The 13,451-nt window shown below is 33.8% G+C and overlaps 2 protein-coding genes across 8 annotated transcripts in view; both read right to left on the reverse strand.

The window, feature by feature from the left end:
• LOC106672359 (sodium-independent sulfate anion transporter) overlaps positions 1 to 383 on the reverse strand; it is a 30,084-nt gene extending 29,701 nt beyond the window's left edge. Inside the window, exon 1 of the mRNA XM_014403718.2 lies at positions 216 to 383. Coding sequence (XP_014259204.1) covers positions 216 to 288 — 73 coding nt within the window. The 5' untranslated portion in view covers positions 289 to 383. The remainder of the gene's footprint in view (positions 1 to 215) is intronic.
• A 353-nt stretch (positions 384 to 736) lies between these two features.
• LOC106672360 (putative RNA-binding protein Luc7-like 1) lies at positions 737 to 10,485 on the reverse strand. Of its 7 annotated transcripts, XM_014403723.2 has the most exons (8): positions 10,196 to 10,483; positions 8,686 to 8,780; positions 7,344 to 7,380; positions 5,099 to 5,197; positions 4,806 to 5,024; positions 4,528 to 4,740; positions 4,317 to 4,462; positions 737 to 932 (listed from the first exon to the last, which is right to left on the reverse strand). In XM_014403723.2, the coding sequence occupies exons 3-8, from the start codon at positions 7,350 to 7,352 to the stop codon at positions 839 to 841; spliced, it is 780 nt and encodes a 259-aa protein (XP_014259209.1). In that variant the 5' UTR covers positions 7,353 to 7,380; positions 8,686 to 8,780; positions 10,196 to 10,483; the 3' UTR covers positions 737 to 838. The 7 variants fall into 7 exon arrangements, with proteins under 7 accessions (XP_014259209.1, XP_014259207.1, XP_024084164.1 ...); XM_014403721.2 differs by lacking the exon at positions 7,344 to 7,380 and having other exon boundaries at positions 10,196 to 10,485; XM_024228396.1 differs by lacking the exon at positions 10,196 to 10,483 and having other exon boundaries at positions 7,325 to 7,380; positions 8,686 to 8,772.
• Positions 10,486 to 13,451: the final 2,966 nt, after the last annotated feature.

Consider the following 13,451-nt stretch of genomic DNA (forward strand, 5'->3'; position numbering starts at 1 on the left):
AATAAAACAAAGCAAGTAAATAGGTAAAATAATGCATTCAAGAATAAGTATTTATATTTAAAATCAGGTCGACTGAAAAGCTTGTTGTCAATAGACCCCTGTCTAGGGCCTAATCAGCACTTTTAGGTCTGGTTTTATTTTACCAAACTAATTATTTTATTGAAATACCTATTAATCTCGTTATTAAAATTAGTAGTAAACATTTTACTACTTACCTACTTGACGATTTATAACAGGGCAATTTGTGATAGCTCTCATTCTGACAGTACTTCCACCGCTCATACCCATACTTACAATTTGGGTTTTATTGTGTAAATTATCTTTTCCATGGAAGTCTCGCGAAATAAGAGTGGTGGGACTGCGATTATTCGATTATCTCGGGTTTTATATGGAGGAGATAAAAAAAAGTATAAAATCTTGTTTTTCTCCCTTTAATACACTCTTCTCCTTTCTTTTTTTTAAAGACTTTTTTCTTAAAGTTTATTGCAGAAAAATGGATAAACAATATTGGAATGGAAATATTTTTTTTTAATCATTCAACCATCCCTAAACATTAAAAATTGTTCAGTATTATTAAAAACCAATCTACAACCTATACTATACAAATGTAAATTTTAAAGGAAACTATTTATTTTACAAATAATAAATTGAAAATTTGTAAAATATATATAACAATGTACACACCCCAATATTAACTACTTTAGGGGAATTAAAAAAAAAAAAAAAAAAAAAAAAAAAAAAAATTAAAAAGAAAAACAAAAAAAATCTGACATTTTGTAAATATAAATAATCATTTAAAATATGATGTTGAAGTGCAAATTACATAGTAGTTCATATATTAACGTTCCCTTCGTCTAGACTCCCTTGATCTCGACCTGTCCCTAGATCTGTGAGATCTTGACCTCGACCTTGAACGTGACCTCCTTGAAGATCTGAAATATATTCATAATTAAAATTAAAATCTACAATTAGGAAAAAGAGGCTACTAGTGTAGAGTATAAGTATTTAATATAAATGATAAATGACGGAGTGAGTGTTTTGTTCAATTTTTTTAAAAAGATAGCTCCCACTTACAGTTAGTTGTTTTCAATGATCCATATTTCGAGCTTATAGTTCATCATTAGGTTAAAGACACGGAACCACATCTCATGACATGAATTGTAAGAGTGAACTCGCAAATCCCCCGCCAACACAACATTCCAATGAGAAGCTGGTGCTTAATGCCGCTCAATTTTGAACATGCGAAAAGTGGGAATTAAAACACAATTAAATATTATATTAATAAATCTGTAAGAAAATAATTATAAATTAGCGATTAATTTGTGTTTTTATTTATTAAAAATTAAAATTAAACCACATCTCACAATCTCCAAATAATCATTAACTAATAGTCACTAAACACCACACATTAAAATTAAAATGATACATTAATTAGATTAGTAAATTAATGATAAACTTAACTAAATTAATTTGTATGACTAATATTATTTAGGTACATATTTAAAATAGGATGTAAATCAATTGTCTATATTATGAGGGCATTTATCACCATGATCAATTTTACATTTCTTAATTTCAATTTTCTCAAACCAGTCTAGTTTCCTCCCTTTGTTGAAACAGTTTTATTTATTTTTTTAAGAGGGTTCGCCACAGCAGAGGTTATATAAACCCTCAGGTTGCCAGTGTTTTTGAAAAAAAGCCCATTTGTAAGTATGTCGGGTTCGAATGCAGGACCGCTGGATTTGAACGCTGGCTGTGACAATGTTGTATTTAAATTTAAACTGAAATTGTGTTTTGTTTCATTTAATGAATACGTTCCTAAATCAACCAAATTTTGTAATTTAAGGACCATCCAAAAGAATCAAAACATAATTTTCAATTTACATAGAACAGTGTTACACAGTTTCAACAAAGGGAGGGAACAAGAGCAGTTTAAAAAATTTGAAATTTAAAAATTTAAAATGGTGGACATAACATAATAGATTTTGATTTACCACCTATTTTAAATATGTTCCTAAATAACATTAGTTGTATAAATTAATAGAATAAATTAATTAAATTTTGTTAAATTATTTAATTAAATTATTAATTTACTAATCTGTTATTAATGTTTAATTGTTTTACTAATGAATATATAAAAACACAAATTAATCAGTAATTTACAATTATTTTCTTACAAATTTATTTATATAATACTTAATTGTGTTATTATTCCCTCATTTCGGACGTTCAAACTTAAAAACCAGCTTCTCATCGGAATGTCATGCTGGTAAGTTCTCTTACAATTCATGTCAAGAGAAGTGGTTGTAAATCCCTTCTACCCTGGAATCCGATTGTTGAAAACAATTAACTGTGAGAAGGAACTATCTGTAAAAAGATAGCTCACTTATTCTGTCATAAACACAATTTCAATGGAAAAACTAAAATAAAATTAGAATATTCCTTGAACTCAACTGATTGCTGTAAAGGGCCATTTGATTAAATGATGTATGTTATAAAATTCAATTTACAAATTTGTTGAGAGGTCTATTTTCAAACCCCATTCATAGTTGGAATGGTGTCAGCGAATCCTCACTATTTTGTTGCAATCATAATTAAAAAAAAAAAAAATATCAGAATTTTCTTGAACTCAAATGATTGCTTCAAAGGGACAATTGATTAAATAACAGGGATTATACAATTAATTTAAATTTGAGAATTTGTTGAGAGGCCTACTTTCAAACCCCATTCATAGTTGGTATGGTGTCAGCAAATCCTCACTATTTTGTTGCAATCATAATTTCAAAAAAACAATATCAGAATTTTCTTGAACTCAAATGATCGCTTCAAAGGGCCAATTGATTAAATAATGGATGTTATTAATTAAATAACTGCTTCAATAGGCCATATGATTACATAATGGAGATTATAAAATAAATTTAACTTTCAGAATTTGTTGAGAGGCCTACTTTCAAACACCATCCATAGTTGGAATGGTGTCAGTGAATCCTCACTATTTTGTTGTAATTTATTTATTGTTTTTTATTACTATTGTTATTTATTTTATTTTTTTGACTGGGGCTTCCGACATCTAGGTTATTTGAGCCCCCAACTAAGTCTACATTCTATTAACCCTTTCAAACACTACATTCATACAAATAAATACATTCATACACATAAATACATCCATACTGTACACTCATTCCGTTTGGTTGGTGGAGTATTTGATATTCCTCCTATTATACTCAAACTAATCTAGATTTGGGGCCGCGGTAGATCCCGTGGCCATGGGTTCGATCCCCACCGTCGGACCAGTGGCCGCAATTGAAAGAAATTGACACAGCACTCGTCAATGGAAGGGGCGGGATCAGATGTCAGCGACCTTGAATTTTTGTCCCAACCACCTTCAAAAATGAGTTTCTTCGATGGAATAACACCAGTACAACGGGGGCTCAGGTTCACATTTGTGTTGCGAGCCCTCCCCCAAAATATGGAGCCAGGGATAAAGTACAATAAGCTGTACAGCTCAGCTGCAGTGCTCAGGAGGGAACTCCTCCAGTCCCTGATGTCCACAGGGAGAAAAAAAAAAAGTGCCTGTGTGTCAACTGCATATGGCTAATCCTCAGTTGGGTGAGGACGACCCTTGTCTCCTGCTCAGGGCCAGCTACTGGTCGTGCTCTTGACTCGCAAGGGCCCCTCGGATGAGCACGCCCACTGACACTGCCATCTTTCTTTTATCACTTTTTTTACTGCGTGTTTAGCGTCAGGGGGCCTAATCGCGATGGTCCAATCTGGAGGGTGAGACGCACCGGCTTTTGCCGCCTTGACCGCGTGTTCGTTACCCTCCAGGCCGACGTGTCTGGGAATCCAGACAACCGCCGTTTTTCCGAGAGGCTCCAGCTCCGCATATTTCTCTAACAAGAGCACGACGAGAGGGTCCACAGAGAACTGTCGCATACCCCAGACAGCACTCAGAGAGTCGGTACATACGAGGAAGGCTGAGCCCTCCCCGGTCCGCACCACCTCGAGAGCGTGCCAAATCACATACAGCTCTGCCGTGCATACGCTGCAACGAGGGGGCAATGACCAGAAGGTGGCCACTCCCTCGCTATGCACAGCACATGCCACACCATCACCGGTCTTGGACCAATCGGTAAAAATTTAATATATTTATTCAATATTGTTTATTGAATAAATCACACCATAAATCACAGTTTGCCTATGATTGTGGTTTACTTTTATTCCTGTGTTTACAAGAGTTATTTCATGATGTAGCAGAATAATTATTGTTTTTAATTGGATAAAGAATGCTGTTTGTTTATTCCTTTTCAACTTACCTTGATGACCTCTTGTAAGACCTATCACGATCTCTATCTCGATCTCTCTCACGCATGCGATCTCTGTCTTCACGATCCCTATCCCTATCTCTATCTCTCTCACGGGACTCCGCCTTCCTCTGATTCCTACGTTCCTCAACAGTTTTCTGGAATGGACAAATAATATTAAATAAGTCTGTAAATGTTTGCAGTTTTATTTATAACATTTTACCTGAAGGTCTTGAAGCTTTTCACGTATATTAATGAATCCAAGATGCAGTTTGCCTCCAAAATGATCGGCGAGACGTCTATCATTGTCATGAATTCCGAGATATGCTGAGCATACTTCACACACCCTTAATTTCTGCTGCTGGTAGCTGCTGGCTGGCATAGAATTCCTGTATATCTCTTCCGCTTCATTTTTCTTTTTTCGCAAATCTTCAATCTGTGTCAAAGAATAAAAAATAATACATTACAAATATGCATAATATTTTTGCAACAACAAATTACCTCTCCCATCAATTTCAGTGATTCATCTACGAGTCCTTCAGCTCCGAGTGCTTCAGCCTTTGCTAATTTTTTCCCTATCTCTTCAGCATATTCGTGGACAACTTTTGCCTTCTCTGCCACTTCTGCCGACAATTCTTCTTGTGTTTCAAGAAGTCGCTGCTTGGCGACCTCTGTCCTCCTATCACAATCAGTAATGAAGGATTGAAGTTGTTCCATAGCCTGTTGAAAGTTTACATTTTATGAACATTTGAAATAGAAAAAAAAAAAAATTATATTTTCTATTCCTCACTTACATCAATGTCATAGAAGTAGTCTCTTGTTTTAGAAGCATTCTCAAAATCAGCTCTTAATGCTAAATCATGAATTTTTGGACACTCACCCAGATCCATTCTCTAAAAATACAATCAAAAGTCATTATTTAAAATGGAAAAATAAAAGTTAATAAAAATTATTACTCCCCTCAAGGGAATTTAATTTTTGAGTTTTAGCTAATAAAAGGATAAAATTTAAATAAAATAAACACACACAACTAAAGGACTGAAAGAAACACTGTTCTTGGTTTTAAAATTTATAATTATTTCAGTGCTTCTTTGCCCTAATATTAAATAACGATCTATGATTCTATCAAGTAATAAGTTAAAAACAAAATACTCTGCAGTGCAATTCTAATTTCATTTAAACAATTATTTTATTAATTAAAAAAAAGAAATAATCCACAAAATTTGTATTTTTTCTTTACAGTTTTCTTAAGGACAGGTCTAAAATGTGTATTTAAAAAATGTTTAAAATCAACTAATAAAAAGGAGGAAACAAATATCATAAAGCTTAGTGAAATGAAAGCTATAATCGAGAATGTGATTTATCCTCCATAAATATTTTCAAATGTTGATATAACATTTTATACATAATTTAAAAAACTTTCCAGAAATAAGAACAAAGTTAAAGACTAAAAAAGTTTTCTAAAATATATTAACTTTTTTTTAAATTTTAAGTAAACTAAAATTCAGTTGCAAAAAACTGTAATTCAACTTAACCCAAAAAATGAGCTACTATGAATGGAGAGCAATTATTATTCTTCTGGAAGAGTTAAATACATCTGTTCAAAATAGTTCAATTTTAATAGTTACATTGAAACTGAGATTGTGTCAACTTAACTAAATGAATTTTTGTAAGTAAATAAACAAGCAAATCATTATTTCTGGAAAATCGTGAAGCATCCCATTGTAGGTTTAATTCTACAAATCTACAAAATTGTAAAAATAAATCACATTCTGATGAACACTTAAATAAAAACAAGTAACAAATTATTATAAGATAAATATAAAAATGAATACATACAACATTTTAATATATAAAGACGGATGATAAAGGCCATAAAATGAAGATCCAAGTGTGGCAATTTGGGTGATTCATCCGCTAGGTACAAGATTGTATATAACAGAGGAAAATATTTCATATCTGCCGTTTCTAAACACAATTTTCTTTCTTATTGATTTTGGGAGAAACTGGGACAAAACATTAATTTTTTTGTTTTTAGTTTAGTAAGATGAAAATTTACTGGGTACAGAAAATATAAATTTATAAAATAAAGAGATAGAAAAATAGGTTTCAAAATTTGTAGTTGACTTACGGGGGGAAGGGCGCGAGAGCTCATTTGTTTTAGTCGGTGTACAACTGTTGATCACGTACATGAGGAGAAACTCCATCAACTTGTTTCTTCTATCTTTAAATCCCCTATAAGTGTTTATAAATAATTTGAAATTTTAGACAACACTTTTGGTTTGGTTTTGGTTGTTTCACACAAATTCAATACGTACGATGGATTATGTGCCAGTTTCCTCGATGATGAGGCAATTACAACAAAATTGCTCCCTTGCTCTTCTCTTATTTATCATTTCAATCTTTTTTTGGTCAGTTTATCTTGTCTTTCTCCTGTTAATAATTTATATTCAATACGTACCGAGTTCGATTCAGTGGTATTCAAAAGTTTGCCTTTTTATTAACATGAATTTTTTAAATTTTTTTTTTTATATTTTTTATAGCGAAGACGAATCGAATACTCACAAACAAATGTTGGATTCTTCCCTCTTCCTTTAGTTTTCTTCTTAGTTGAAGTCTTAAATTTAATTTCACAATTGTACATACTTTTCTGAATAATACTTACAGGACAATAGGTTCAATCATTTTTATCCTCTATTATTTTGGTTGTGTACTGTTATTATTTTATTATTTTTGAAAATAATAAATTGGGATTGTTCTAAAATTTAAATTTGATTTGTTTGATAGTGGCATGCACTTATTATACTTACAAAATAATTGCTATTACTCAGCCCCAACACCTCAACAATATTTTCCTCTCTTAATTTTTATTTTCCTCTTTTTTTCATATTACAAGTTAAAATTTTGTAATAAATATTGCATTTACGTACCATAATACCCAAATGGACTGCTAATCACACTTTTACAAACTAAACTTATAATTAATTTATATTATTTAAGGTAATTAAATATAAACTAACTAAATCCTTACGCCCTAACCATCTTCATGAGGTGTGTGCCCCAAACAATTCCTCACCTAAGGATTACAGAAATTTAAAAAAAAATCCAAATACTAAAGAAAAGAAAATTAATTTCTTATATTTAGATCTCAAAAAGATATTCTAAAAAGTAATTCAGACCAGTGTCATTAAAGAAAATAAAAAATCTAACAAACTAACTAGCCAAAGCACCTTTTTCCTAGCTTTTTTTAAACTTTTCTTTTTATTTAAGTGAAGTTCACAGAAAGATTTCTTCTTGCCTTTCCTTGCTATGTTTTGACATTTAGCATCTTTAGTGACAGGTTTGTTTGCATCAATTTAACTACAGATGCATAAATTAAACAACCCTGATTAACCACTGAAGATGGTGGAATGTTGAAAAACACATAGACCAAAAGCAACTGTTGGCAATAGGATAATGAAAAAGGAACTACACATTTCACTGTGTAACAATATATCCTGCTATGAGTATTGAATTGTGTAAGTTGGAAAAGTTTAAATCCAAGAGTTATATCCTAAAAATGTATTGATTTGAAAAATATCATAAATGTCTATGGCAAATTAATTCATTAACACTACATATTACTATTTAAAAAAATTCAAGCTAACACCATTAAGTGGATATAATCAATAATGGTGAGGCTCAACGACCTATACTAAAAAACATATCATTCACATACAACTCCTGGAAAACTTATCCTCCACAATCCTAAATGGTGAAAATATGATGAAAAAAATCAATAGAATGTAAAAAAATAATGGAACATAACATAACATAAACAACATGAATAATGGATTTGAAGAATGCAGGCTGTTCATATAATTTTAAATGAACTGATGTGAATTGACCTTTTAGAATAGCTTTCATCTTTAGACAAACTTTTTGTTTTTGTTCCTGCAAACAATATCATAGAACTAATAAAAGTAACATTCCTACTTCACAAATTAATGAAAATAATTATGGTGGTTTTTGAACTGTGAACATTAACACAACAATCAAACGCCAGTGCAAAGAAACAACAAACCATTACAAAGTAGAAACAAAATGGAGAAAATATTTAAGATAGATGCCACTACCAAAATAGGTCAAGAGAAACCATTGGCTGAATGCATTGCCAGAACTGAATCTAAGAATAACAAATGGCCATAATAAAAGAATTCAAATTATTTTTATTAAGGCCTACAAACAAATACAAGAAATGAGATTGTTTACAGACCAAAACCAATAAATTTGCCAACAAGTCCTGATTAAATACTAACAAGAAAGCAAATCAAACTTGAATGTTTTGGCATTAGGTGAACAAATCATTAATAAATTATAAAAGGATGGCCCAGATACTTACGGTGGATGATAGGATTTCATGGGGACAGCAACCTAGTAGGAAGCTTTTACAGACTTTTGGGTCTGAAAACTTGACATGGTAGCGATTGTTCTCACCTGAAAGACAATGTTTTATGTAGATACATATTTGTACACAAGCCTGAAAGTTATACTGGACATCGGTGTGAGGATTATATGGGAATATCAGTATGGGAAATTGAACAGAGCAAGATGTTCCTGGACGAGTATGGCTGGAAGGACCAAGATTGGTTGCCACTTGCCCAGCTCAAGTGCCATTCCAAGTATTAACCCTGCTTTCCCTAAAACGTCGTCAAAGTATTTTCCTAGAGGTTATGTATATTCTTAAGTTGCTCGTATATTCTATCTACTGACATGTAAGAATAATTGCACCCAAAAGCATATGTCCCTGTTTGGTAAGGAACCCCACTGCATTGCTGAGGGTGAGCTGCTCCCTCAAAATTCGGGCAGCGGCACTCCCAACTGCAGCACAGGCTGGCCAAAGAACGCTCGAAGATCCTGATAGTAGAGCTTATTGACCCTCCGCAAGTGTGTTTTTCGGGCTGAAGAATAGGCCATGCAACCATAAAGCAAGGTCAAGGCAGAGAGCTTTTGATCAAACAAAACCTCACCAACTCCTTACCTTACCGCAGCACCTTCAGCTGAGAACGAGAAAAGTATAACGCTTATCCATTTTCTTAAACCAAGTCCCTGGAGAGCACGGATCCCAATCTAACACTCAACCTTCGGTTCCTCAAGGAGCTGAGATCATTTGCCTCAAAATTTACTTGTACGATTGGTTTATTTTATTATATCATTGGAAAGTCGTTCCATTTCTTAAATGGCAAATATGGCATCGTACTGAGGAAAAGGTTTCTTTACAAAGAAATTGTCTATTTTTCTTCATACTAACCCAAATAAAATTTAAACGAGATTAAAGAAAAAAAATCTAATCATAAAGCTGTACTTTTTATTTAGAACTGGGGTCATTTATTTGTTTAAACATATCAACCAAAAGCAATTGCCATTTGACAAATATCAATCTAATTAGGGAAATAATTCTACACGTTGTCAGCTTTTATAAATTCTTATGTTTTAAATCACATGAAAGGATAAATTTATTATTATATAAATTTCATTGGTGGGGGGGGGTCTGGATTCGGCAATTTCATCTATCGAGCTTTGATATAGCTAATATTAAAATAAATTTTATTACATTCCGTATAAAAACCATTGCACATCGTTAGGTAATATTAGGGGGACATCCCCAGTGCAATTATGATCGAACGTCCGTTTTCAAAGAGCGGAAAGAAAAAGTTAAACGATAAACTGAAACGTTACGCGTTGTAATACGACGGACTCCATGCACCATGCAGAACGTGGCCGGATTGCGAAATGAAGCTGTTATTTTCACAAATGATTGAATTTTTTTGTCAAACATGTTCACTCGGGACAGTTTAGACATCCAACTTGTAAATTAAGAGGATGAGCTGTGAAATGAAGGTTCGACTTACCATTTCTACCGGTTCCCATGAGCTGGTCTAACATGGCTTTAATTTGATCATGAGCAGTCATTTTGCCTGGGATCTAGCCTTCGACCGGCTTTCGCTATTCAGACGGTCAAGTAGTCGGAATTCGGCTTGATTCACAAAAACTCGCGTCGATGTCAAATCTCGTTTTCAGACGGAAAACGACGTGGAGCCCAGCCCAAAAACAGTTTCTCAAAAACTCACTATGTAGTGTCTAAATTACTCTTCTACAGAACTTCGGTCCCTTCAGAAACCACTGACAGTCGCACCAACCAAACTGAGAAGTGGTAAAAACCAATGCCATTAAAATCTAATGAAACATTTTACATTCAATAATTCTATTACTACTTTTAGTTTTTTGTTTTTAACCATAACAAAAATCCAACATGTATAAAATATTCGGTAACTGGTTTATTATTATTTTATGATTAACGATAAAGTTTGCAAATTTCGTGGAGGGGGGCATGTAAAATCGAGTACGACGTCTACGGACACGTGTAAAAAATTTTTAAATACAATATCCAGATTTAACGTCATCCGTTTCAGGTTTTCAGCATGAAACTATCTTAAATTTATTTAATGGTTTAACAAACGCACTAGAAAAGAATGTACTAAAACCTCCAATATCCGCGGTAATGACGTGAGGAGATCCACGAAAATGGAAACCCCAGTTTTCGTTTTTACTGCGTTAATTAAAAGGTGAATTAAGAAGACAATGTACATATATTTTTATTAATATTTTTCAAAAGGTCAAATCGAAAAACAGCGCTCACAGTAACGCTGACAAAGCGATACTACAAATACTAGTCTTCTGACACCTATTCCAAAAGCACCCCAACACCCTACAAAAACTTAGAAAGTTGGGTCCTACTCTATTACATAGACGGAGACCACAAAAAACACACTTTATTAAAAAGTAATTGTATTTTTTAAACAACTATCGATTTCGGGGTGCAAATGTTCCATGAAACTGGGTATTTTATGTCAAACTAACTGAATAAGAAAGAGGAGTGTATTTTTGCTCTTCTCTGTCTGTGGAATAGAGTGAGACGAGACAATAAAATAAATTTTAATAACAACCTACAGAATAGAATAACAATATTACCAACATATGATTTTATATATATATTTATATCACATAACAACATGAAGTTACTGTCAGATTGTTTAAAAAAAATCTTAAAAAAAAGACAATAAATATTTACCAAAAATTCAATGCTTTATTCATAATAAATAGTACATTGATACATTGATGTTCATATTACATTCTTACAAATTATTATGTATTATGTTATAATATTATCAGTTAATCATTGAAGAAAGTGACTATGTGGAATGCAGTCAAATACACTGAGGCAAAAAAAGTGGCTATCCTCGTCATAAAAACAAATCAAAAATTAAACTGAGTAAAACAATTTCACCAAAAATAATGCTAAGGAAAAATGAAGAAAATATTCAATTCAATACGGAATATTTCCTCCTCTTGCAATGATTACCGCTTGGCATCGATTTTATTAGGTTTTGAATGTAGTGCTGTGAAACATTTTCATACTCCTACAACAGCACCATTCTTAATTTCTGAAAATTCTCTGGCCCCACTGGGCAACTTTTTACCCTCTTTGACAACTTGTCCCAAAGGTGTTTAATAGTTAGGTCGGGACCACATGCTGTCAACTCCAAACATTGAATGAAAGCCCTTCCAAGTGATCACGATGATCCTAGCTGTGTGGGGCCTTCCTTTGTCATGCATAAAAATAAAACCATACCCAATATTAGTGGCAAATAAGGAAGAACTTCGGATAACACAACTTCAATGTATCACGCAGATGTGAGGGAACACTCGATGAGGATCAAGTTTGTGTGATGATCCTTAGAAATGCGTGCCCAAACGATAATACTACCACGTCCACGGCTTCTTCGGAGTGAAAATGTGAGGAAATATTGCTCTTCAAACAAAAACTTGTAATTTATCCAATCTTGCTCAGACCAATTGATGTGAATTTGTGCAAAACTTAACTGAGCTGTTCTGTGCCTTGTCAAAAGTTCTGGACCAGTGGCAGACCTTCAGGCATGTATTCCAGGTTTTGAAGTATTTGCTTACAGTGCAGAAACTGCCATTAACAGTTCTAACTTGTTGAAGTAATGCCCTAAGACTAGCCTGACTGAGATTTTAATATCTTTTCTCTTAATTTTATTTTCCATAAGTGTTCTACAACACACATTGATGGCCCAGATTTCCCAGATGACAAAACCTAGTTATAGGGATTGGTTTTAATTCCTTATGGGTCACAATGCAAGCTCTTGGCCTGTCATGCCTTAGATCCTGAAACAGTTCAAAATTTTGATTTTTTAAACCGATTACTTGGCCCCTATAGGTATAAAGTTCCTGTATCAAATAAATGAACGTTTGCAGCACAGTCATGTCCCTACCGATTTAGGCCGTGACAATCTTGCTGTGCTGCATATTAATTTGTGACACCCTGAGAGGTCTCATGAATGATCCATGGTACTTACCTGGGGGTTTCTCTTTGTTTGAATCTGTCCCTGAAGGCAGGTTGAAACGCGGATGTGGACCACCTTTCGAGACTTATAGCGATCCTTATTGTGCTCAAACCTGGATCGCCCTCCTCTCTTACCTATTTTGCTTTTAAGTTTTAACCAGGGTGAATCCCTCGTCTTTATCACTCAATACCTGAGGGGGAGCAACCTTGTCTCTTTCACAACGCTCCAAATTGGTGCTGCTGGTAAGGAAGGATTGTTCTCCATGTTCGTGTTGTCTGTAACTATTGCTTCCGATACTTTCCCACCCATTCGAGTGAAAAAGACACTTGTCAACAGCAGAAAACAACATTCGCCATAGACACGTGGTTTACAGGCGTGTAATCTCCCGTGTGGTTCACGGCCAAGTCATTAGAAAAAGCTTTGTCAACCTCACGACTGGTAGAGGAAACTATAGATGTTATCAATAGGATCTCTTTCAGGTTTGAGAATAAGGTGACCCTTATTTGGATACCAGCACATAAAGGACACCATGACAATGAAAAGGCGGATGGCCTAGCCAAAGAAGGTTCTAATACTGCATTTGTTGGGCCACAACCGGTATTACCTCACTCTATGAGCACAGCGAAAGAGAGTATCAATAACNGAGGTTTATGCAGGACACGTAAGCCGACCAAGTCCCGGACCTTTTAGGGATGGGGTACGAGTCTACCCAGGCATTTAACCCCCCGGGTCTTGGTCG

The sequence above is a fragment of the Cimex lectularius genome, unplaced genomic scaffold (assembly GCF_000648675.2).
Source record: "Cimex lectularius strain Harlan isolate CLEC.00 unplaced genomic scaffold, Clec_2.1 scaffold222, whole genome shotgun sequence".
Lineage (NCBI taxonomy): Eukaryota > Metazoa > Arthropoda > Insecta > Hemiptera > Cimicidae > Cimex > Cimex lectularius.